This window comes from Mytilus californianus, unplaced genomic scaffold (genome assembly GCF_021869535.1).
Source record: "Mytilus californianus isolate M0D057914Y unplaced genomic scaffold, xbMytCali1.0.p SCAF_4, whole genome shotgun sequence".
Classification (NCBI taxonomy): domain Eukaryota; kingdom Metazoa; phylum Mollusca; class Bivalvia; order Mytilida; family Mytilidae; genus Mytilus; species Mytilus californianus.
Genome location: NW_026262690.1, coordinates 5,563,549 through 5,589,847, shown reverse-complemented (window position 1 = coordinate 5,589,847; position 26,299 = coordinate 5,563,549). Strand labels below are relative to the sequence as shown.

Sequence of the window (26,299 nt, the reverse complement as noted above, 5' to 3'; positions counted from 1 at the left end):
TTTGGATATGAAATTTCAGTTTGAAATAAATTTGATTCCTTTTTTATCAGAATTATACCATCTTGAATTATATTTTATTCGGTTCATCTTCGGGAAAATAAATAAAAAATCGTTTTAATAAAACCCGTATAAACGAGACTTGTCGTTTCCTTAGAGATGTTTCAAAATGGCGTCTGCCCCTTGGGTTAAATATGATGATGGGACATCCGATGGGTTTTCAGCCAATTGTTTTCCTGTTCGAAGTCTTGTCAGACACCCAGAAGATGGTAAACAAAAATTATTCATTTTATGAATGCAATTTATATTATTACGACGAGTTATGTCCACAAAGAATAGACTTAAATAGGTCATATTAGACCTATCAGATCCTTTCAGTCTTTTACTATATACACCAATCTTGAGTTGTTTTAAATGAATAGTGTGACACCGGTTGGCGTAAACGACGTCATCAAACAATAGCTTCTTACAGTGTAGTAATAACATAATAAGCATTAATGTGACATAGGAAATTTACGGGAAAGTGCATGAATTTGAAAGTAGTCTGTAGAGAATTCTAGTCACTTCGGCACCTGGTTAAATCGGCACCCTATATAGTCAATTCCGCACCTAGTCATATTGGGACCTGGTTAATTTGGCACCCAAGGTAGTTTTTCAGCACCCAAAATTTAGTATTATGTTTTGCAAGGAAATTATTGAAGACTGTTTTTTTCCACATTTTTTTTTAATATTTTATCTCAAGGTTTCAACGTATATTTGTTCCGCATAACAGAAAGTCCAATGGAAACTTTGTTATAAACAATGCCATAATATCTGTTCTTATCTGAACTTATATTATAAAGGAATTTCTATTTCATGACAACTGCACATTGCTAGTAAACATAAAACATTGGTGCCAATGTTATTCATTTTATACAAGAAGATAGGAAATGCAGGAAAAACACAATTTAAATTACAAATGTAATAGCTGACTTTTGGGCTTTAAATAAGACTCAAGTCGCTTGCTAGGGTTCAGGATATTTATTTATCAGTAACGTAAAACACCCAACTTGTGGAGCAAGGTAGTTACTGTTATGGCACAAACCATTTCAAGCGTTCATACTGGTAAATCATACAGTGAATTTCTATACAACAGCTTACAAATTGTTAAAATGTCAAGTCTGTCATTTAATACAATTCTGACTGTTCAATATCAATTCTCAAACTATTTCAATGGCTACTGGACATAAACGTCTGTCCATTTCGAATCCATTAGTCCTTCTAACTCAAACAAAGAAACTCACTACTTAGCGCTAAAACTTCAAACCAACCAATCAGATTACTTGAAATCCAAATAATCATGAATATTCAACAATACGTCAATAATGTATGGAAACGTTTCAATGTAATTAAAGTTTAGAAAAGACAATATGTTTTGTAGTTTTATTTAACATTTACATAATTATACATCTTTATTTTACAATTAAATCTACACAAAATAAAGAGGCTATCACATTCTCCCCTGTGTTGGAAAAATGATTTCCACGTCATTCAACTCCTCCTCCCTCTGACGAAGAAATGACGTCATCGGCATGCAAAACTGGTATTTCACTATGATGTTTCTTTCACAATCTCAATGATGGTACGTGTGATGTCATTCTCCATTCCTCTAAACATTCCTTCTTTCAGTTGTCTTTTTAACCATTCTACTTTCTGTAGCCAAGATGTATGCCCAATAGCTTGTTTGGTGATATAGTCTTTCAAATATGCAGGTGGTTTTCTAATTCTTGTTCTTGATGGTAATTCTTTTGGTGGTGTAGGTAATATTCTGCGTCGTCTGAGCCTTGCTGGTTGTTGCGGTGTGTTATCTGGAGCCGTTGTGTTATCTTCTGTATCTGCCTCGGTATCACCTGATGTGTCTGGGAGCGTACTGCCATCCTGCTCATCCTGTTTGTCAGAAGTATCCCCTCTGTCAATCTGGTCAGTCGCTTCTTGACCTGTTGTCACATCAGCCCCCAGAGGTGGTTCACCAGTGTTTAACTGTACTGGAGGGATAACGTCTTGTCCAAAACCATTCTCTTGACTACCATTAACTAGAGTCTGATCGTCACCAGCCAAGTTGACGGTCTCTTGCTGCCCATCTACCACAGGTACAGCATCACTGTTGGTGTTGCTCTGTGCGTCTTCCTCTGGCATATAAATAATATAGCCCTGCTCTGACTCCTCATCCGATTCTGTATCAGTTTCCTCTTTGGTACTGTCGGAGTTCGTCTTCTTTTCCTCAAGGACTGTCTTTGTAGGTTGTTTCCTTGGTGCAGGGTTTCTTTTAGGCTTTGTAGCCTTTTCCAAACCGGGCAGATGTCCAATTGGTAGAAGGAGGTTTCTGTGAAGTGTTCTTTTGCGTCCTTCTCCATTTTCCTTCTGGACCACGTAAACAGGTATGTCCATGTTAGGCTGTCTAACAATTCTGTACGTGTCCTCTTCCCATTTAACTGCTATCTTATGCTTCCCATCAAAGGCGACTACTTTAACAAGTACACGATCTTCAGGTTGCAAAATGGCTCCACGGGCTCTCTTATCATATCCCTCTTTCTGTCGACCTTGTGCTGTCTTTGCTGAACGAGATGCAAGTTCGTATGCTTTCTTCAGACGCTCCTTCATGGCTTCAGCATACTTTGTAGATGGTTCCTTAGTACCAGTATCCTCAATTCCAAATGCTATGTCCACAGGCAAACGTGGGTGTCTACCGAACATCAAGAAGTACGGCGAAAATCCAGTCGTTGTCTGTTTGGTACAGTTGTACGCATGTACGAGTCCAGCTACGTGGGACTTCCAGTCTTTCTTCTGCGTAGTCTGTAAAGTTCCAAGCATGTTCAATAAAGTACGATTGAATCTCTCCGTAAGTCCGTTACCCATAGGATGGTAAGGTGTTGTTCGGGACTTTTCCATTCCAGTAATGTTGCAGAGTTCTTTGATGATCTTGCTCTCAAAGTTCGCTCCTTGATCAGAATGAATACGTCTAGGCAATCCATAATGTACAATGAAGTTGTTGAAAAACGCCTCTGCTGTGGTTCGTGCGGTCTGGTTCTTTGTAGGAACTGCTAAAGCATATCTAGTGAAGTGGTCTGTTATTACCAAAATGTTGTCATATCCACCTTTCGATCTTTCAAGGGTTAAGTAATCCATGCAAACCAGTTCTAAAGGTTGTGTTGTTGCTATGCTGATAAGTGGAGCTCTATCATGTGGAAGCTGTTTTCGACGAATGCATCTTTCACAGTTGGTAATCCAGTTCTCAATGTCTCTGTTCATACCATACCAGATGAAGCGGTCACGTACCAATGATAAGGTCTTGTCTCTTCCCTGGTGGCCCATATCATCATGTAAAGATGTGAGGACTGTGGATATGCAGTTTTCTGGGAGAACTAGTTGTCTTGAAGTTTCACCATCAGATTCTATCTCTCTGTACAGCACTCCGTCTATAATCTTCAGCTTCTCATAGTTGTTAAGAAACCAGTTGTTGAGTGGTGAATAACTCAGCTGTTGTTTATCTGGTTTACGATGCTCACTTATCCAGTATATCCAGTCTTTGATGAATCTGTCTCTGCGTTGTTCGGCTTTAACATCAACTAACTTCTGAGATGGTAATGAAGGATCCACAGATGCATCTGAATTAATTGATAAGCTCTGGTAGTGAGGTTGAGCATGTTGCAGGTTACAGATGGCCTTCACCGACTCTGGTTGAATGTTCTCGGTACATCTAGGTAATCCTGGAAGTCTAGATAATCCATCGGCATCTGCATTAGCCTTTCCTGGTCTGTATACAATGTTGAAATTGTAAGATGACAGAGCTGCGATCCATCTGTGTCCGGTAGCATCAAGTTTAGCTGACGTCAAGACATAGGTGAGTGGATTGTTGTCAGTAACAACAGTGAAGGTGTTGCCAAATAAGTAGTCGTGGAACTTTTCTTTCACTGCCCACTTTAACGCTAAGAACTCCAATTTGTGGACAGGGTAATTCTTCTCAGATTTACTCAAGCCTCGGCTGGCATAGGCGATGACTGTCTTCTTTTCGTTCTGTTCCTGGTATAAAACAGCACCTAATCCAAGCATCGATGCATCTGTGTGAAGTTCAAATGGCTTGGAGTACGATGGAAATCCAAGTATCGGATGGCATGTGAGCTTCGACTTCAGTTGTTGAAATGCATCTTCTTGTGATTTTCCCCATAACCATGATGTATTAGCTGGTTGTAGTTTCGTCTTGCGCTTTCTAGTCTTCTTAGGTGGTGGCATAAGGTCAGTAAGTGGTCTGGCAATCTTCGAAAAGTCTTTGATAAACTTCCGGTAGTATCCAATGAAACCCAGGAACTGTCTTACCTCATCTGCAGATGTTGGACGTGGCCAGTTGACAACTTTCTCTATCTTCGCTGGGTCGGGTTGTATTCCATCTCTAGACACTATATGACCAACTGGTACCTTACCTTTCGATGTTTATTATTGAGAGAGAAGGAATTGCAGAAGAGGTCAATTCCATACATTATTGACGTATTGTTGAATATTCATGATTATTTGGATTTCAAGTAATCTGATTGGTTGGTTTGAAGTTTTAGCGCTAAGTAGTGAGTTTCTTTGTTTGAGTTAGAAGGACTAATGGATTCGAAATTGACAGACGTTTATGTCCAGTAGCCATTGAAATAGTTTGAGAATTGATATTGAACAGTCAGAATTGTATTAAATGACAGACTTGACATTTTAACAATTTGTAAGCTGTTGTATAGAAATTCACTGTATGATTTACCAGTATGAACGCTTGAAATGGTTTGTGCCATAACAGTAACTACCTTGCTCCACAAGTTGGGTGTTTTACGTTACTGATAAATAAATATCCTGAACCCTAGCAAGCGACTTGAGTCTTATTTAAAGCCCAAAAGTCAGCTATTACATTTGGCGCCCACGTAGGGACATAAACGTCTGTCCATTTCGAATCCATTAGTCCTTCTAACTCAAACAAAGAAACTCACTACTTAGCGCTAAAACTTCAAACCAACCAATCAGATTACTTGAAATCCAAATAATCATGAATATTCAACAATACGTCAATAATGTATGGAAACGTTTCAATGTAATTAAAGTTTAGAAAAGACAATATGTTTTGTAGTTTTATTTAACATTTTCATAATTATACATCTTTATTTTACAATTAAATCTACACAAAATAAAGAGGCTATCACACAATGATAAACAACAGCTTGTGTAGTAGCTTCTTTGTTTAATTTCGTTTGTTTTTAAATTAGAAAACAACATAAACTACATGAAAATTGTTAAAACAGGTTATTGTTTGTAATTGATATAAGTTCATAAGAGATAACCAATCAAAACATTATTGATAGAATATTGGAAAGAGAAAAGTAAAAATAAATTTGGGTGCTGAATTGATAAACCAAATGCCGAAATGACTTTATATAGGTGCCGATTTGACCAGATGCCGATTTGACCAGGTGCCGATTTGACTTTTACCCTCTTTAGATCTACTAAATAACCTGAATATATACATAGTAATTTCAATTTTATGAACATACTGTCCTGGTTGACCTGGGGTTATTCTGGGAAAACGTGTCACAGGACATTGTATTAAAGCCAGTATTGCTTTCCACAAAGTACTCATACAGATACAGATAAATTGTGACATGAAGATATTTGCCTTGTCAAATTTTTCCATGAAAAAGCGCTATTTGGAAGATCATGCATCCAATTTTAAAACTCCATTGAATTATGTACAGTGGAATGCCCTGTGTCTGCAAGGATGATGCTATTGCGCCATTACCTGATTTCAACATATCCACAATTGAACATAAACATGATAAAGAGAATCATCCTTATTTGATGATTTTGATCTTCCGAAGGGACAGAAAAGGTTAAAATTGTCAAGTTCAAGAATAAGTTGATTATTGCAATCCCATGTTTAACAATATTTAACCATTTTGAATTAAATTCATGACATGCATGACATCTTCAGATAAAATTTAAGGCAAATTTTATCAAAATATAATATTTTTTGCTTACAGTATTTTGTTTGTTGTATAAAATCCAGGGTTCACACTAGCAGGCGACTGGGGCGACAAAGTCGCTTTCCCATCCGTCACTTCGCTTTGCCCGACCGTCAAAAGCGAAATCTAGTCGCCCTGTTGTTCACGATACTTGCTTTCAGTCGCTTTCGTCATCGGCAATAGTCAACATTTACCAAGTCGATGAAACAGCAATTTTTCATTTGAAAGTAAAGAAATTCAAAGACATAAACAATTTATTTTCTTTAGAAAAGAGGTTAAAGCATTGATTTTAAAGTTGGTTGCATGTTATTTTCATAAAGACAATTTTTTTATCACTTCCGGTACTTGTTACTCGAGAGCGTACATCAAATCATTCTAACTTTCGGCAAAATAAGCTTGTTACTTCATTAGAACGTGATGAAATTTGCCTGAAGTAAATTTGTTATCCTTATATTGCATTAAAAACGTCATATTCCCTTCCAAATAGCGTGTCAAACATCGTTTATTTTTGTAAATTTTCTTCGTCCGCCATTTAAATCTTTCCATTATTAAAAGATAACTATATTTAGAGGGCATGCGCAAAATCACTGGACATATGAAGAACTATAAAAACCGGGGTTTCCCTAATTTGGGAAACACATTAGACAAAATCTATAGGTTGTACTTCTGTAAATATGGACAATGCAATTTCCCATAGATTTTGTTTCAAAGCCATAGGCTACCAAGATGATCTGATGTTTTAAGATTGTAAGGAATAATTTCATCTTGATCTTGATAATATGATATGATGTCACGTCCTTAGACATTACTACATGTACATCACCCGTGTGTCAAGGTTTATAACTTACTTACAACTTGTGACCCCCCTTATAATTTCTGTGAACAACAGAGCTGGTTCTGGTTTAAACTTATTCAAAGACTAAAATTCTGTACTATCCCTCCCTTTACTTTGAGTCTTCCTGAGAATTCAATTTGTCCTCTTTGCAACATTATTTATACTGGTAAAATCGCAAAGTTATATATGTCTCTATGAGATGAAACATGGAGATCATATCTTGAAACCAGTAGGTAAACAAAACAAAATATCTATGAATATTAAATATCTCACAAAAAGAGGTGTGGTTTGTGAATCAGATGTATTTACAAAGTGCAACCTACAGGGTGAAAATATACCCAAAGAAGAATTCATGAAATTTTAGTATGTCATGAATTTGTTAATAATATATTATCTGATTATTGGTTTAATAGTTATACCAAATATTACCCGATTATGGTTTTATAAGCTTACCAAGTGTAGCCAAAAGTCTTAGGTGCACAAATATCCAGGACTGCTCCATAGATCTAGCTACATATTTTGAATAACGAGTGAGAGTATGCTTAGCACGCAATGACATGGTTAAAATAGAAGAAGCATATAAATATGTCAAACATTCTGAATACATAAACCAATTGTTCAATTATCTAAATTGCTAACATATAAAATTGGCGTTTCCAAAATTTGCAAAATATTGAGAAATGAACAGTTTCTTTTTTCTGCTAGTTTATATATATATATATGAAACTGAACATGCATTGAAGATATATCATGCGATGATGCCTATAAATCTTGTCATTGTTAAAGCTTCATTGAGTGGAATAAAACAAATTCTAATGATACTAAGTACCAGTAGTCATATCAATGAGGCTTGATTTGATTGTTCATTCTAGATCTCCTTCTGAATAAAACCACCTCATGTAAAGGGCCCAACACTATATATGTTATAATATTATTTTATAGTCAGTGGTGCATGGCTGTTTGAACAAAAAGCAGAACAAAGAAGAAGATTTAAGGCTGTGCTATGTACAAAGCCAAAAACATATGCACAGATAAAAGAAGAAAGAAAACGATCAGACCGTGAAGGGACGTCTTTTAATCCTGCTGAAATTCCAAACTTGGATGAAGATGAAGAAGAACAGCAGGAGGCACCAGCATTAGATGGTTTCTTCTTGGTATACATTTCAAATTTAATTATCACTATATATTCATATCATGACAGAATCAAATTAAAATTCTTATTGTTTTGGTAACCTGTTCAATGAATTGAATGTTAGCAATTATAGGCAACTGTATGGACTTCTGTATGAGAATGAGAAAACTCATATTGTATAGTCGGCTATAAAAGGCCCTGAGTGGCATGAAAAATGCGAAACAATTCAAACTCGAAAAACGGCCTAATTTATAACAAAACAATTTACGAAAAACAAATATTACAGACATGAATCAATGACAACCACTGAACTACAGGCTCCTGACTTGGGACAGGCATATAAAGAATATGGTTGGGTTAAACATGTTTGTGATATGTACATAATGACTTGTTGTAAGGTAAAGTTTCTGACACTTAAAAATTGATGTTTTTTTTTTATACTATAAGATTAATATCCCAAAAACTCATGTTTTTGTTGATGGAGGTGTACCAGTATATATTGTATACATGTATATTCTCTTCTTTCATATAATACCATTGTTTGAACCACAAGAGACAAATAGCCAAATTATTAATAGATACATTGTAAAACTATTTTTATAAAAAATCAGTTAGTACCTGCTTTATATGTTTATATGCTAATAAATAATTCAATTTCTTGTAGATGAGACATTGCTGTGTAGAAGACCCTTCAGATTTATGTTCAGTCAACATAGCTGGAAAAGAATTGTCAGAATTTAAAGAAGAAGATTTTGCACTTTTTGATAATGTTGCATATGTGAATGCTTCTGAAAATTATCTCCCTTTTGGTAATTATTTACTATTAAGACTGTAACAATTTAGATGTAAATTACTTTCGTCATTATTTGTTCTTAATTTTTAAAATGATATACTATTGTTCAATTGTGTGTATGTCGTAGCCCATCCTTCAATATCTCAATGTTGACAAAATTATTACAGGACGTTTGATTCCATTGAATACTTCTTGATAATATGATGATTTTTAGGAACAGATTTTTATAGTAATAGGACTTCAATTGTTGAAAATTCAACCATTTGGAACAAAATTTTTACACAATATTTGGGTCCATAAGATCAAATTTCTTCTGATTTTGACAACAATCAGATTTCTTGTGTTAGAATTATGGAACTTTAATCAACATTGAACATTTGACAATTAGGGGCATCCCTCTTGATAACTCAAAGTTTTCTGTCACTTATCTTTATGAAATTTTCAACAAATCTTCAGGTTGATAAAAATAGATGACATATGTTTATTTTCTCTTTCAAGATTATTCAAATATTATGTTTTTACAATTACACAAATCATTAAAGTTTTCTTTTGTAAACTTACACAGGAACTCAATGCTTCTAAGAGTTCTTAAATTTTAATGATAATTTGTCAGTATTGTCATTCTGTTATTAGTACTCAAATTTGACTGTATACTTTCAGAGGCTTTTAGAGGTTTTCCAATAATCAGAGAACTGGAGATTCCACTGAATGGCCTCAGGAGTATAAGATTATCTCCAGGGGATTACCCTACCTTAGAGGTAAAAACTCTTTTCCGTGTAAACTAAATAGCCTCAGGAATATAAGATCATCTCCAGGGGATTAGCCTAGTTTAGAGGGACATACCCAATGTACACATAATATCAGTTTTAAGAAGACTAATAAAAAAATGAAGTATCTGTAGAAACCTTTAAAACATGTCTTCATCTGGAGGGTCACCATGAGCCATATGATAGGGAAACAGTCTTTGAGATTACTATGATTTTGTCGTCTGACAGCATTCAGCTGGTGCGACACAATGTTCTGTTGTCTTGCAGTGTCGTCTATTTCACACTTTGTTAATCCCCAACTCCTTAAAAATATCTTGACAATGTTCAGCTGAACTTGAACAGATTCTTCCATAGGACATGAAGTCGTGCACAATTAGGGGCTTTTTCACAACAATTGATTGTAAGTTAGACTGAAATGATCATGACTAAAGAGTATTTTTCTTTTAAGATCTTTTGTGAAATTGATTACTGCTATTTAATTATTTATCTGTGTGATTTTTGGGGTTTCCCAAACCAAAACATAGACTCTTCCAGGTTTGCTTATATTATTTTGAAATGACACACATCTTCTTTGGAAGACACTACCATTTTCTATTAAAGTGTGGCTAATGAACCAGCACATCTGTATGAAATAAAAGTGGGGAATTATTTGTTTCCATTTTTCTGATTACAGATTACTAATAACCTACTTCTGTTATTATGTGATGGATTGTATTAGATCAAATTCATTCAATGATTTGTTGGTTATACTTGTCAATAATTTACATAGGGATCTGTTTATTATTACCATCAAAACAATTCTACAACATGAAAATGTACACTGAGTCACCTGCTTATCACTTAACATATATGGATGATAAAAGGAAATCTTTAAATAATTTGTTGTGTATTTTCATAAACGAAAAACCTTTTGAAATTGAATGGCTTCATGATTTCATGCTAGAAAATATAAGTTAAAATAATTTGAAGAAAATTTACACGAAAATCTTAAACACCAAAAATGAAAGAAAAACAATAAGAAAAGGGGTGATCAATGCTCTAAGAACATGTGACAAAAAAAGTTCAAGAAGTAGACACATAAAACTTTTACTTTCCCCCAAAAAGAAAGTACAAAATTGGCAGTCCCCTCAAACACCAAAAGGAGGAAACTTTATAAAAAACATAAAAACACAAGGACACCCATTTTTTTTTTAATTATTTACTGAGCACAAAGATGTAAGTGTACCATTTACTTTAAACACAAATGAGTCAATATATAAAAGGAGATGTTGTGTATATGTCAAGAGACAGGAAACCAAAGACAAAAACGAGAAAAAAACAGCTTGGAGATCAACATAAAGTCTAAAAAGCTGTTAATGAGTTAAGCAGAGACAAAGATCTGCCATCAACACTCAATTCTAAAAAAACAATACAACAATAAAACATTAAGATATGACATAAGGAAACCACTGACAGGGTTCTGACTTGGGACAAGCATGTGAACTAGTTTTTTTTATGAGACTTCAACCCTCCTCCATATTTTATCTTGATCGACTGGCAAAATGTACCCTGATACATAAAAGTAAAAAAATTTTTTTTTTTACATTGATAGTGCAGTAAGTATTGTAGACTATATATTCTGTATTGATTTTTGCTATTTTTGTTACAGATAGTAGATATCTCTTATAACAACCTTTCCCATGAAGATATACTGTCACTGGGTACATTACCTAACCTTAAAGTTTTACATCTGACTGGTAATAATTTCCGATCCTTACCACCAGATATGGCACTACCTTTCCAGGACAGTACAAGGTATGTAGGATTTAAAACTTTGGTTTTTTTTTATCATATCTTGTTAGAAAATTTAACCAAAGAATTTTAAAAAAAATTTCAAAATTTAATTTTTGAGACACAAAAGTGAGGTGTGTGTGAGCTTTATTTACTTCAAAAGTTTTCCTATGAAAAAATAATATAGTAGATGTAGGATATACGTCAATGACATAGCACTCCAGTTCTTCAGGTGCATTTTAACAAATTACAGAGCTTAAATTATTGACAGAAAAGGAGCACTTCAGCCTTAAAAATAAAGTGGGAGATGTATATTATTCTATTTCTTTTCCATAATTAATGAAAATGTATAAAACATATAATTTTGTCTTCAGGCTGCTGCATATTTCGGTGATGTGGAAACTTTGAGGAAATCACATTGTTCTGTGTAAAGTTTTCTAATCAAGTATGATTTATGATTATGATGGATGACTGCTTAACCTCCGGTGGCAAATTATTCACAAAGTAACTGTCCGCAGGCAGAAATGCCATCCTACTCTAATATGTTATTTTGACTCAGAGCCGACCTGCACTTTCTCCTAAATGCCACTTGCTTAGCAGATAAGCAGCAAATACCAATTTTGAAGTCTTGTTTAACTCAGCTTGGGATTGTACCCATGACCCTCCGTGCTCGCAGGGAGCATGCTACCAAAAGGTGGTCTAAAATATGTTTTAGATGTATTTAAAAGGTATATTCTCTCTCATACCCATGTAGTAATGTGGAAGTTTATGAAAAGCAGGCAAGACATATGGCTGTGTAAGACTTGGAGGAGACACCAAGTATACAGATTTATTATTTGTCACAATTTTCTTATTTTACAGTAAAAGAAAGATTCCACGCTTCCGTAACTTAGAGATACTGATGCTGGATGATAACAAGTTGTGTTATGTTGCCTTATTTGCTGCTTTAGCTGGTCTAAGAAGGTAAGCTGCTTCACTCTTTCTGAAATTCAGAGCTGTTTAGTTCTCTCTTTTGTTTTCTTTTTAGAACTCTTCACTTTTTCATGTTTTGAATTTCAATAGTTATGTTATAAATTCAATTGTAGGTTTCATTATTATTCTGTTTATGCATAGTGTATATATTGTATATTAGGAAATATGATATTTTACTGTGAACGAAACACAGATACTGCACGAGAAGAAATAGTAAATGCACCATTAATATACTAGCTTGATACCATTACCTTTTCAAGAGCATTTTTATTAACAAACTTATTTCATGGATTCACGTTATAGATTTTTAAATGTATATAGTGTGAAAGGTTGGAACTAAGTAACATTCTGGGAGTGAAGTTTATTCTTGATCTTAAACTTGAAAATGCTTAATATTAATCTGTTTTCAATTAAGCAGCTTTTAACTAAATTCTGGTCATTTGTATACTTGGGCAATGTAACAGCAACAATTAATATTTTTTATGTATTTTCAGGCTTAGACATCTTAATTTAGAGAAAAATGAAATATTTTATGTTCCACAACTGAAATCAGTAGAGGGAAGTATGGTTGTAAGTGAAGACGATACAGGTGAAAAACGAAAAAAATCAGGCAAGAGAACATCAAGAACACCAAGATCAAATCGACACAATCGTAGAAAGTCTGACCATACATCAGAAACTTTACCTACTGTTTTATCAGAACCTGGGGTACCAGTGAATACAGAGGCTTCAATTCCTGTTCCTGCTAATTCAGAGGTCGTCTCAAATTCCAATGACAACCCAGATACAGAGGTTAAGGTTGACATTGAAGAGAAAGAAGTTAAAAAAGGTAATACTCACAGTACGTGTAATACTGTTTGATGTTACTAAGCTTTATATCGATGTTATTATTCTTTTATATTTTTGTTTGTGTATTCAACATAAAACAATTTAGGTTTAAATGCCACTTTTATTGTTTCTGTTAAATTCTTGATCAGGTTGGCAGAAAAATATTTATCGGACAATATTATCAATCTTTGGAGTGTTTGTTTACAAATAAAGGAGATGTTGCCTTCTTGGATATATGTTAAACACACAGCAACCATACATCACATAAAAAAAAAAAGATATCTTAGTTATTTAAAGACATTTTTGTTTTAATCTTATCTGTAGTAGAGTACAATTCCTTTGAGTCAACTAAACCTAACCAGGTATCCTTTCAAAGCTAAAACTTTTAAAGAATTGTCAACTTTATATTATTATTAAATGCATATGGCGAAGTTAACATAATTGGGAGGTATTTCAGATTTTTATTAAATTTCAGATGAATTTATACCTCATCCAACTGCATCTTGTCATAGAAAAACATATATATGTAGCATTAATACTTTCAGAGATGCAATCAGTCAAAGTTATGAAGTAGATCTTTTGTTATAAATTAGGCCGTTTTCTCAATTGAATTGTTTCATATTTTTCATGTAGGGGCCTTTTATAGCCAACTATATGGTATGAGTTTTTCTCATTGTTGAAGGCCGTACAGTTGCGTATAATTGCTTACATCCACTTAATTTGAACTTGGTTGGATAGTTGTATCGTTGGCAATCATACCACAACTCCTTATTTTTATACTAAAAATGTATAGACTGTATATTAGAAGCAGTGAATAAATGCAATTTTGTCACTTTAAATTGTGGTTTTCTTAAATTTCTATCCACAATTTTTTTTTTAATGATATGGGGTTACATAATTCTTTTTTTTTTCAGAAGAATTTAAATAGTCTAGATATATATAGTTTAAAAAAGTGTAAAAATTACAAAATAAGCAAAACTTCTTAACAACCTCACCCAGCAAAAACAGAATTTCTCATGTTTTTTATACATCACTCAAACTTAAAGGATTTAGACACCAAACACAAATCTGTTAACCCACTTATATATTTTCATATAAAGATGGAAATGTTTACAGCAATAACATAAAATTGTTTAACAAAATTCTGTGGACTAAATTTTGAGAAATAGCAATTTATAGTGAAAAAAATGTTTTTTAGCTGCTTTTTACATATGTTCTATACATTTTTAAATCACAATTTCATCACTTTTTAACTATGGTATGATTAAATATCGATAATCATTCATTTTAACTTTTTCAGAAGAGTTAGGAATAGATTTAAATGAAGAATTTGAAGACTTCTCCAAATCTTTGGCAGACTTGGATATAGATACAGACTTGCCCACAGAACTTGAGACTGAATTTTCAGCTGATGGATCCAAAAACCCAATTGTGGATAAATTTGGACAGGAGCCTAAGGGACCACCACTACCTCCTTTTCCAGAACTAAGATATCTAAATTTGTCTTATAATTTGGTAATCTATTATTTATTTAGAATTATACACATATACAAAAAAGTAGTTTAAAGTTTTGATATTAGGAAATCAAAACAGATATGTGTGAATGGTAAAATTGAGAATGGAAATGGGGAATATGTCAAAGAGACAACAACCCGACCAAAGAGCACACAACAGCCGAAGGCCACCAATGGGTCTTCAACGGAGAAAGAAAATCCCGCACCCGGAGGTGGTCCTCAGCTGGCCCCTTAATAAAATTGTGTACTAGTTCAGTGAAAATGGACGTCCCCCTATACCTCTAGCCAATGTAGAATAAAGAAACACATAGCAATACGCACAGTATTTTGTCTTTTCAAAGCGATACCAAATCTCAAAATATGCCAGATTTAATTTCTGGAAGGAAATTTTCTGTTTAGCTTAAAAACCTTTTATCTTTTTCCATGTAACCAATGTTGATTATTACCTCTACATATTAGAAGAAACATTGTCTGTATATTTTAGATTGCAGAGGAGGAGGCATTATTATCTATAGCAGCTTGGCCAATGTTGTCAGAACTGCTGATAGCAAATAATCCTCTGACAACAGAGAAAAGTGGTGATCCTCCATTACTTAAGAGATTCTTACAAGATAGACTGGGAATACAACTTGTCAGGAAAAAGGAGACTGAAACAGGAAAACCAACTATTGAAGTCCATGCCAGAAAGTCAAGAAAAGTAGGAAATTAGAGAAAACAGAGTCTATTGTTACAAAAGCACCTGTCTAGTTGACAGGGGAAACTATTTTATTGGGCTTTTATACATAACATTACTGTTTTTCATATTCTGGTCCATTCTATATGTACATTCTAAAAGCACACACTTCTGAATGTCTTTATTTGAAGTTCCATTTTACAACAGAAGTATATGCCTGGGTTACTAATACAGTCGAATTTTTTGGATTTGTTCATTATAAATGTAGAATACAATATAACTGAAACAGATCTTGCAGAATAATTCATATGAATAAGAAAAGAAATTGGGATTTAGATAATTAGTTTTGCTTGCTAGTAAAATTTCCCTAGCACAGACACACCTTCCAATCATAAGCATGACATTATGGGTAATTACTGAAAGAACAAGCCCTAATTCAATACATTATCTTCAAAGCAGTTACGAGACAACTTAGATATGCATGTTAATCTGATACTGTACAGATTAACTAGTACCAACTGCTTTCTGAAGTTATATCACATGTTGAATTGGCTTACAACTAAACAGTTGAAGAAAGAATTTAAACACAGACATGATGTATCCCCTCTTTGTCCTGGGAGTCTGTAAAGTTAACATCTGATATTAAAAACTAGGTTTTTTATCTTGCCTGTGAAGAATGTCACATATGCCAGACATTAGGATTTTAATCTTGCTGTGGCTGCAACAACTGCCTGAACTATTTGTATAATGCCATTTATTTCAGATGGGGTTAGGTCTGTTTTTCACTGTTAAGCAATAGGTCAACTGTATTTGGTATATGGAATTACTGTTATGTGTACTTGTCTGTCTGACAGGGTCTATCTGACCTTAAACCTGATATTCTTGGGTCTTATGGTCCACAATCATTTTTAGTTATTAGGTTGTTTCTCAGATATTTAACATACTATAAACAAAAGGTAGAGTATATTTGGTGAATGAAATGATTGTAAGTTGTACTTGTTCATCTGAACTTGACCTCATTTTTATGAATCATTTATAATGTTAAGTTTATAGGATACCTGTAGTTAAACCTATATATCAAAGATTTTTGACATATTATTCAATTTTGATCAGTAGGGCAGACGAGACATTTCAGCATGTGCACTCTTGTTTTTATTGCAATAACTATGAGAATAGCACAAACCTTTGTCTGCTGACCTTCCACACTTCATAGAGGGTACCACTTGTTAAAAAAGAAATTTTGCTATTGATATCTTATTTGTAGCTTGATTGACTTGACTGCTTTAGATACACATGAAAAAGAAAGATTAGAAAAAGAGGCTGTGTTTGGATATACGCCTAAGGCAGCCTATGGTTACCCATAGGTATCTTTGGGTACCCATGGTTTGATATTTTGATATATAGAATATCAAACCAAAGGTACCTATGGATAACCATAGGCCACCTCTGGCATATATCCAAACACAGCCAACATGGAAAATGTCTGGCTATCTGATTTTGATTTTAAAAAGCCTGGTTCTTGGCTGTGTTTGGATATACGCCAGAGGTGGCCTATGGTTATCCATAAGTACCTTTGGTTTGATATTCTATATATCAATGGCTGTGTTTGAATATACGCCTAAGGCAGCCTATGGTTGCCTATAGGTATCTTTGGGTACCAATGGTTTGATATTTTGATATATAGAATATCAAACCAAAGGTACCTATGGATAACCATAGGCCACCTCTGGCGTATATCCAAACACAGCCAAAATATCAAACCATGGGTACCCAAAGATACCTATGGGTAACCATAGGCTGCCTTAGGCGTATATCCAAACACAGCCTATATTGGGTTGTCATATCCTTTCTATTTGGAAATTCTTATAACCTGTGTTGAAAATGAAAAAATGGCATAAATTATCATGTCTCAAAACATTGGCTGTGTTTGGATATACGCCAGAGGTGGCCTATGGTTATCCATAGGTACCTTTGGTTTGATATTCTATATATCAAAATATCAAACCATGGGTACCCAAAGATACCTATGGGTAACCATAGGCTGCCTTAGGCGTATATCCAAACACAGTCATTAAATACAGGGAAAATATTTAAGGTCAAACTAAGGCTGTGTTTTGATATACGCATAAGGCTGCCTATGGTTACCCATAGGTACCGTTGAGTACCAATGGTTTGATATTTCATATATCAAAATATCAAACCATGGGTATTCAAAGATGCCTATGGATAACCATAGACTGCCTTATGCGTATATCCAAACACATCCTAAAACTTCTCATCACTTGAAAATTTGTATATGCATGGTTTCACTAATGAGAAATTTCTAATTCCTTACAGAAAGTTGAAAGATGTCCACTATGTTGTAATATTAAATCTTTAAAAAAAAAATGCCTAATCAGTTTTAAATTGGCTTTTTGAGCTTTTACTTATGTCAACACATATTGGTGTGTTCAAATATTTTTCTGAAATAATTTAGCTTAATAAATTGTAATTTACAGGTTTCAAGTAGAGTTCCAAAGATTCCTAAAATTTCACTAGAAGAGAAACTCATGCTTGAAGCTCCACCTAGACCTCCATCAGTTCCAAAACCATCACATATGAAAGCCCTTCCACCAATACCGACTGCTAATAATAAAAATGGTCATCATTCAAAGTCAGGAGAAAATAATATTCCATCTACTCCTGTCTATCAGCGTGCATTTTCAGAACAATCTGAGGAAGTTCCTAGTTCACCTGTGTTTAAAAGACAGTTCTCAGAACAATCAGAAAAGTCTGAAGACTTGCCTAATGCAGCTGCTTACAAAAGACAGTTTTCTGAGGAATCTGGAGGAATTCCTGATTCTGCTGCATATAGACGAGCTCACTCAGAAACACCTCAATCAATACCAGGAGAAAGTGAATACAAGAGAAGAGTATCTGAGGAATCCGGAGGAATTCCCGAATCTTCTACTTACAGGAGAGCTCATTCTGTAACCCCTCAAAATATTCCTGCAGAATCGGACTACAAAAGACAATTTTCACCTCAAGAGCAAACTATTCCGTCTTCTTCTGATTATAAACGACCATACTCAGCAGGAGCAATGCCACAACAGAAGGAACCTGATGATAAACCAGAATCAAAGTCAGCATGGTCAGATGCACAACCTGATCAAGCTTTCTTTATGACTCAGGTAAAGCCTAATTACTTTTGAAAGTTATCTCTTCATTTAAAAAACAGTAAGTTTACTTCAGAGTGCAAGATCTAGTATAAAAATAAGGAGATGTGGTATGATTGCCAACGAGACCACTTTCCACCAGAGTTCAAATGAAGTGGATGTAAGCAATTATAGGCAACCATATCATTCATATGGCCCTCAACAATTTAGAAAAAGTTAAACTTAGATTTAAGTTGCAATTAAAATCTTAATCAGTATCACAAAGTAATGGTTATGATTAAATTTTAAGATATTGAAGAAGAGTCCTTATGGCATGATAGTTAGTTTACAATACATATGATACTGTTTTCAATGTGCATGACATATAGCTTCTGGATTAACCTCATTAAGAACACTCAGGACTAAATGTTTCCAAAAAATGTAAAATGTTTGTTAGCATAAAAACTAGAATAAGAGCAAAATTAAAGTGGTGTAAGATCAACTTTTCTGGAGGGAGTTGGAGACTTAGCTTTGTTACAATTATATGATTTAGGAATTGGCACAATTAACAGAAAAAAAATTATTTCAATTAGGCAAAAATGAAAGCTGTTGCTAATGGTTGAAAGCTACCATTTTGATAATCATGCAAATAATTGAATGCAGTCATTTATGAGAGAAGCAAATCATACAGGTTTGAATAAATTTGAATATTCTAGGTTGATGAAACAGAGGAAGCAAAGCCTACAAAATCAAAACCAAAAAAGGAAAAAGTCAAACAAGGCAAATCCAAACCAAAATTGGATGATAAATATAAAGGCTATGAAATTCTTCTTGATTTCGAAGAGGATCCTCATTTTATGGATCCAAAAGGTAACAAGTTTCTATTACAATTTACAATGCTGACAATTAAATATTGAATGTTCTACAAAATGAAAGCTACTAAAAATAATTAAGATTTGACAATAAACATTTTTTCTTTCTTGTCAGTTATCATTGTCAACTTTATCACAGAAGAACAATGAGCTTATATGGAACAAAATAAAGAAGTCTTGCATAATGTTAGCAGTTAATTTTTCTTGAAATTAAATAGTAACCGATCTATTATTAGGGCCCCGCCGAATGGCGGGTCGCCCTATAGTGATCAGTCTGTCTGTCCGTAACAAATTGTCTAGAGAACTGTTATAATTTCATACTTTATACTGGACATGTATATTAACCAACACCAGAGGGTGTGTCATAATGTATGTGCAACTTCCTAGGTCAAAGGTCAAGGTCAAAAACTTTGGTTTCAGTTGACAACCCCATGTCCTATGGTAAAGATACACATTTTTACCACATGTTATTCACAGCGGGGCCCACAGAGATGGCTCCTATCTCAATGATGTGTAGTTTAAAATGTATTGCACTTAAAATGAACAACAATTACTGTCGGTCGATTTCACTGTGATATATTCATTGGCAATACACATGAATAGAGGTGAAAAAAAATTTGTTGTTTTGGTTAAGATTTGAGGATTGAACACATTTTTCTAAATGTTATTGATATGTAAACTGGGCCACTGTAATCACAAAATTTACATGCAAGTCATATGGACATTCATTCAGTTGTGTGCATCAGCCCAATTTAAACATCAATAGCCTCTGGAAATAAATTTTCAATCCTATACTATTTGATTTTTGTCTCGCCTGCAGTATGCGAGACATAGGTATATATCTGGCAGCGGCGGCGGCGTAAACTATTTATATAAAGCTTTATATTTCTGGATGCTTCATACTTTGTATGCAGATACCTTATGTTACCAAGTTTCCGTCTGTCATATGCCCATTGTCCTTGACCTCATTTTCATGGTTCAGTGACTGCTTGAAAAAATTATATTTGGTGTATGGAATGATTGTAAGGTGAACATGTTATGAAGTTTCCGTCTGTCATATGTCCATTGTCCTTGACCTCATTTTCATGGTTCAGTGACTACTTGAAAAAAGTTAAGATTTTTTGTAATGTTAATTTCTCTCTTATTATGAGTGATAGGATAACTATATTTAATATGTGCGTACCTTGCAAGGTCCTCATGCCCGTCAGACAGTTTTCATCTGACTTCAACCTCATTTCATGGATCAGTGAACAAGGTAAAGTTTTCGTGGTCAAGTCCATATATCAGATACTATAAGCAATAGGTCTTCTATATTTGGTGTATGGAATGATTGTAAGGTGTACTTGTCCAACTGGCAGGTGACATTTGACCTTGACCTCATTTTCATGGTTCAGTGGTTAAATTTAAGTTTTTGTGTTTTTGTCTTTTTTCTAATACTATATGCAATAGGTCAACTATATTTGGTGTATGGAAATATTTTACAATGTACATGTCAGTCTGGCAGGTTTTATTTGACCTTGACCTCATTTTCACGATTTATTGCTCATTGTTTAGTTTTTGTGTTTTGGTCTGTTTTTCTTAAACTATAACCAATAGGTCAACTATATTTGTTGTATGGTATGATTGTAAAATGTATATGTCTGTCTGGTAGGTATCATCTGACATCATTTTCATGGTTCATTGGTGAATGTTAAGTTTTCATGGTTAAGTTTGTTTCTTAGATACTATAAGCAATAGGTCAACTATATTTAATGCAGAGATTGATTGTAAGGTGTACATGTCTGTCTGGCGTGGTTCATCTGACCTTGACCTTATTTTCATGGTTCATTGGTCAATGTGTAGTTTTCCTGTTTAAGTCTGTTTCTTAGAAACTATCAGCAATAGGTCAACTATATTTGGTGTATTTGAATGATTGTAAGGTGTACATGTATTTCCGGTTTGGTTTATCTGACCTTGACCTCATTTTCTTGGATCATGTTAAGTTTATGTGATACTTTTAGTAAAGCTTTATATTTAGGACTATCAACATAAAATCAATGGTCAGTAAAGAAGGCCAGACATTTCAGCGTGTGCACTCTTGTTCAATTACCATATGCAATGGGTCAACTATATTTGGTGTATGAAATAATTGTAAGGTGTACATGTCTGTGTGACAGTTTTTATCTGACCTTGACCTCATTGTCATGGATCTTTAAAAATGTTAAGCTTATGTGATACTTGTAGTAAAACCTTTATCTTTAAGACTTTCAACATAAAATCAATGGTCAGTAAAACAGGCGAGGCATTTCAGCCTGTGCTCTCTTGTTTTAAGCATGAATAATTTCAATTTTCTGCTGGTGAATGTGTCATTTAGTCATAGAAATTATTATTGGTGTTGTTGTTATATGCCTAATTGTATATCTGTTTCCTTTTTTAGTAAATATATTGTATCAAAAATTAAAAGCTGCATATTTAAAAATGTTATAATATAAAAATAAGGAGATGTAGAAGATTGCCAATGAAAGAATTATCCATAAAGACAAAAAAATAAAGAGGTGAACAATGACATGTCACCATACAGTCAACAAATGTTGTTTTTCTTTTTTTTTATCAGATATGCAAGGCAATGTTAAGGCTTTAAAGTTTGCACTTGGACATGAACTTGTATATAGGGATGCAGCGGCCAGATTAGATCGCATAGAAAAATCAGTAGAACCATATAAAAAGGTAATAAAACATTATATTATTTAAAGCACTTTGATGTTTATACAATCATTAGGCTAGTAAACTATGTTGTTTTAATACTGTTTTGAACCAGTTCTGATTATTATATTTGGTAATTAACTTTATGGACCTTGCAGTAAGGGGTGAGCTATTTACAACTCCCTGGAAGACCTTCCAGTAAATGCCCAGACTCGATTTTATGATATTTTTCTCGTATGCATCCAGTTAACATGCTATCTTATTTAAAAGATGCAAATGAAATTAAACCTGACCATAAACATACTACAGTCAAACCTGCCTTAAAAGTCACCTCGTTTCAGCGATCACCTGCCTCTAACAATCACTTTCAGATACTCCCAAAAGTTTTCTCTATATAATCTAACTTGTTTCAGCGGTCACCAGTCTAACACAGTGAGCAGTCCCCTAAATTTTGCACAAAATCGTCATTTCAACTTTTGACAATAGTAATTTTTATGTTTTTAACTACCAAAATAATCATGACAAAAAATATATGCATTGAGTATCAAATGAAAATCGGAACACATTTGCAACAGAGATCATGCAATACGAGGTTTATGAATTCCCCTTGTTCCAATCAATTAAGTTTCCATTGAAAATCGTATCACCGACTTATTTCTCTCACAAGAATGATAACTCTACTGATTGAAAACACTAAAACAATTTGCCCCTATCCTGGCCTCAGGTGATGATAGAATCTGAACTTTTCGGTACCTCTTATAAAAGGTCACCTTTCTTGAGCGGTTACTTTTGATACTTCCAAATACTGACTACTTATATAATACAGGTTTGACTGTATTTAATGCAGGGACAATTCATGATTTTCTGACCATGCTTCACAAAAGGTGCTGTACATGTATGTTTGCAGTTTTCTGTAAACCACAGTATGCAAAATGAAAGCGTAACCATCAGGTTTTCAGATAGTTTTTCCTTATATTATAAATATACAGTGAAACCTATTTAAACTAAACACTGAGTAAACCAGAAACAGGTATACATTGTACATCATGACAAGCATTGAATATTCTTATATAATCAATGATTTAATCACTGTAAACTGAATACCTGTCTAATCTGAATTTTCTGTCTGTACAACCAAATTTTCTGTAATTTTCTTCAAATAAAACCAACTTTAAAATCAAGACTAAATTTACCCAGATGAACCTTAGAAAGGATAAGAAGATACAGGATATACATAATGTTATGAAATAACCATCATATATCATTACATCAGTGATGAATTTGATTGTGAGAAATCACCTAAAATGTGAAATGCCTAGGGTTAACTGAAATGATAATGAACTCAATTATATTATAGTGGGAGATGCCACCAAAGGTGCCAAGGAAGACTAGGGGAGAGAGAGTGGATGATGTGCTTACCAAGCTTAAGCACCGTGAAACTGTTGATGAAGCCAACCTCAGCAATGTATTGAAGGATACTCGTTCTAAGAGAAAACAGTTCCCAGAGGCGCAGACTCTTCTGGCTGAGGTTTGTAGTTGTAGCTGTTATGAACCACAACTTATTCTCTTACTAATAATTTAATCTCTCAAAAGAAATTGGGGATACTTATTGTTGTTCTCTCTACTTTTATAATTATTACCAGTTAAATTATTGTTCTTTCTTTCTCTGCGAAATTGTATGCAGCTGTTCTCAAAAACAGTAAGTCAGATGTTTTCACAACTGTACAATCTGCTAGCCCTGTGTCTCGAGATGAGACCTAAGGTTACAGTTTGCAGATTAACAGGTTTTCAGGTATATTTTGGAGGAATCAGTAGAGCATAGGAGTTACTACAAAAAGCTATATTTTTAAGGCTGTGTTTAAATTGTTCTAGTTATTCTTGCAATAATTGAAACCATTTTCACAGGATTTTACATGATGACAAGTTGACTATTATACAAGTGCACTTTTTATTTTGTTAAATATTTTGAACAGATCAACAATTTAGCCAGTCATATAATCATCACCTTTTTCCACTGTTTGTATATGTGTTCCTGGTAAGAGTCATGTTTGAATTGCTTTTACAGATCATTTGGAATTCTATTTTTTGCCAAATTCAACAATTTTCTTATAAAACACAGAAAATGTTTTAAATATTTATTTAAGGAATGACTGTAATATTTTTTCTGTCTATGAAGAAATAACATAAAAAATGTGGTGCACACTGAATAACCCTTGTAGCTGGTTATTTAAAAGTGTGCACCACATTTTTGAGGTTATTTCGAATAGACAGAAAAAATATAACAGTCATTCCTTGTAATTGAATTCTAAATTCCATTGTTAAGGAGTAAATCATAAAAAAAATTGACGACGTTACGGTCATATGACTAAATTATGTCTATGAGCTGATAGAGAAACAAATATCAGCCAATCAGAAGACGTGTTACATCCATTTAATTATTTAGAAATATCCTTACAAGCAAATAACTTTTTGTCATCATGTAGTTTTTTTTTAAAGATTTAAACCATATAAATAACAGTATAAATGTGAAAGTAGAGATAAGTTTTTAAAAAATCAAAGAATTATGAAAGTCTAATTTTTACTTACAGATTCAGAAGAGATACAACACAGTGAGAGTTAATTCAATGAAGGAAGCCAGAGAAGTTAAAAAGGTCATGACAGGAACAGCTCATGATTTATCAAAGAAAGCAGAGATATTAAAAGCAACATAATACTTTTAAGTTGATATTGTTTAACTCTTGTAAGTAAGAAAGGACATCGGTATTTTTGTACAACTTGATGAAATTTCTTGAAATATGACAGTCACTATATTTTGCAACAGATTTCCATGGGAAGAAGTACTCTTTGAAATATTAAAACCTTCTCCTTCTTATAACTTTCCTGTATCTAGCTGTTAGATTTAGCATCATTTGATGTCCCTAAATAAACCAAAATATGATATTGACCATAGTTTTTAAATTTTCTAGAAATTGATTGGCTGCATTGCAATTTTTTTGGTCTAAAACATAAATGGTTTTCAAGGATTCTCCGTACCCAAAAAATCACATCAGTAGATGATAATGATGTCCTGTAGTCTTTTTTTTTTTATAAAATATAATACCACTAGACTCATACAGTTGATATTTTTTCAAAGAATTTTCTTATTTTTATGAGCTAACATGTTATGATTTTTTGTATAATTTAATAAATACTTCCAGGTCAGATTCATTACTTGGATGTTAAATTCCAAGGAAATTCAATATTTAGTGAAGAAATATTGAAAAATGTAGCTCTTTGATGAAAACAGTAGTACTGCAGAGCATAAAGTCTTTTTGGGGCACTGATCTCAAAAAAGCTTTGTATAGAAATAAAAACCAATCAGTAGTAAGAGATATGCCCAAAAATGAATTGCTTTATTCAAAATTAAATATTACAATTTCTACTCTTTCACCCAGAAGAGATGACTAATGTTTACACAGCATATTGCCAGATTAATGTTCATATTTTGCCTAGGATAAAAATTGTGACATTTTGTATTGTTGTGCATGTGCAATTTTGTGAAGTACAGGCTGTGATAGATGATACAACTTAATTTAAAGTGGATTCTGTATGTATGAAAAGTTGTTCAAGTTGCACAGATGTGATTGCTTTTTGTTATTTAATAAATGTTTACAAACATATAGCAGTTTTTTCATGAAAATTATTTAAAGCATAATAGCTGAAGAAGTAAGATTTTACAATAATTCTTTTTCCAGTATGTTTGTTTTCATCCCCTCGTTACATCTTATCCTTCCCATTAACACAAATGACACCTGCAACATGAAATAGTCTGATTGCTTATATTTCAATTATTGGTTGCACACACAAGAAAACAAGGACAAACAGTGGGTTTTCCACTTTCAATAGTGAGTTTTCCTTTTCCTAGACTTAGATTCATGTCAAGTATTACAACTTTCTTTGCTGTCAAGAAGTTACTAAATCAAGTCTACATACTAACTAGATTTGTATCTAGTTGACGAATTAAATGAAGTTAGTGTCTCATAAGTGTTTGAAGTTGTGTTTCTGTAAATTTTTTCGATTCTTGAATGAATTGGAATTATCACTGTTTTTTCTGAAGAGTAATATGACAAATGTTCCATGCCAAAAACTGAGGCTTCTATTTTTGTATGCCAGACACATTTTTTTTTCTACAAAAGTTTCATCAGTGAAATGAAATGAGCTGTATTGCTTGATATGGATAATAGGTTGACAATAGGTGATTTAAACTGTGTAACTATCAAGCGATACTCAGGTGTTTATTTATTTTGCCTTCTTCTACAGACTTGAAA

The 26,299-nt window shown here is 33.5% G+C and overlaps 1 protein-coding gene across 1 annotated transcript; it reads left to right on the top strand.

The window, feature by feature from the left end:
* The first annotated feature begins 161 nt into the window (after nucleotides 1-161).
* Nucleotides 162-25,651, top strand: LOC127737331 (X-ray radiation resistance-associated protein 1-like). The gene is made up of 14 exons (XM_052247933.1): nucleotides 162-266; nucleotides 7,798-8,009; nucleotides 8,652-8,796; nucleotides 9,441-9,538; nucleotides 11,196-11,341; nucleotides 12,179-12,280; nucleotides 12,784-13,118; nucleotides 14,418-14,632; nucleotides 15,116-15,328; nucleotides 17,803-18,474; nucleotides 19,155-19,308; nucleotides 21,904-22,016; nucleotides 23,350-23,520; nucleotides 24,581-25,651. The coding sequence occupies exons 1-14, from the start codon at nucleotides 167-169 to the stop codon at nucleotides 24,701-24,703; spliced, it is 2,799 nt and encodes a 932-aa protein (XP_052103893.1). The 5' UTR covers nucleotides 162-166; the 3' UTR covers nucleotides 24,704-25,651.
* The last annotated feature ends 648 nt before the right edge of the window (nucleotides 25,652-26,299 follow it).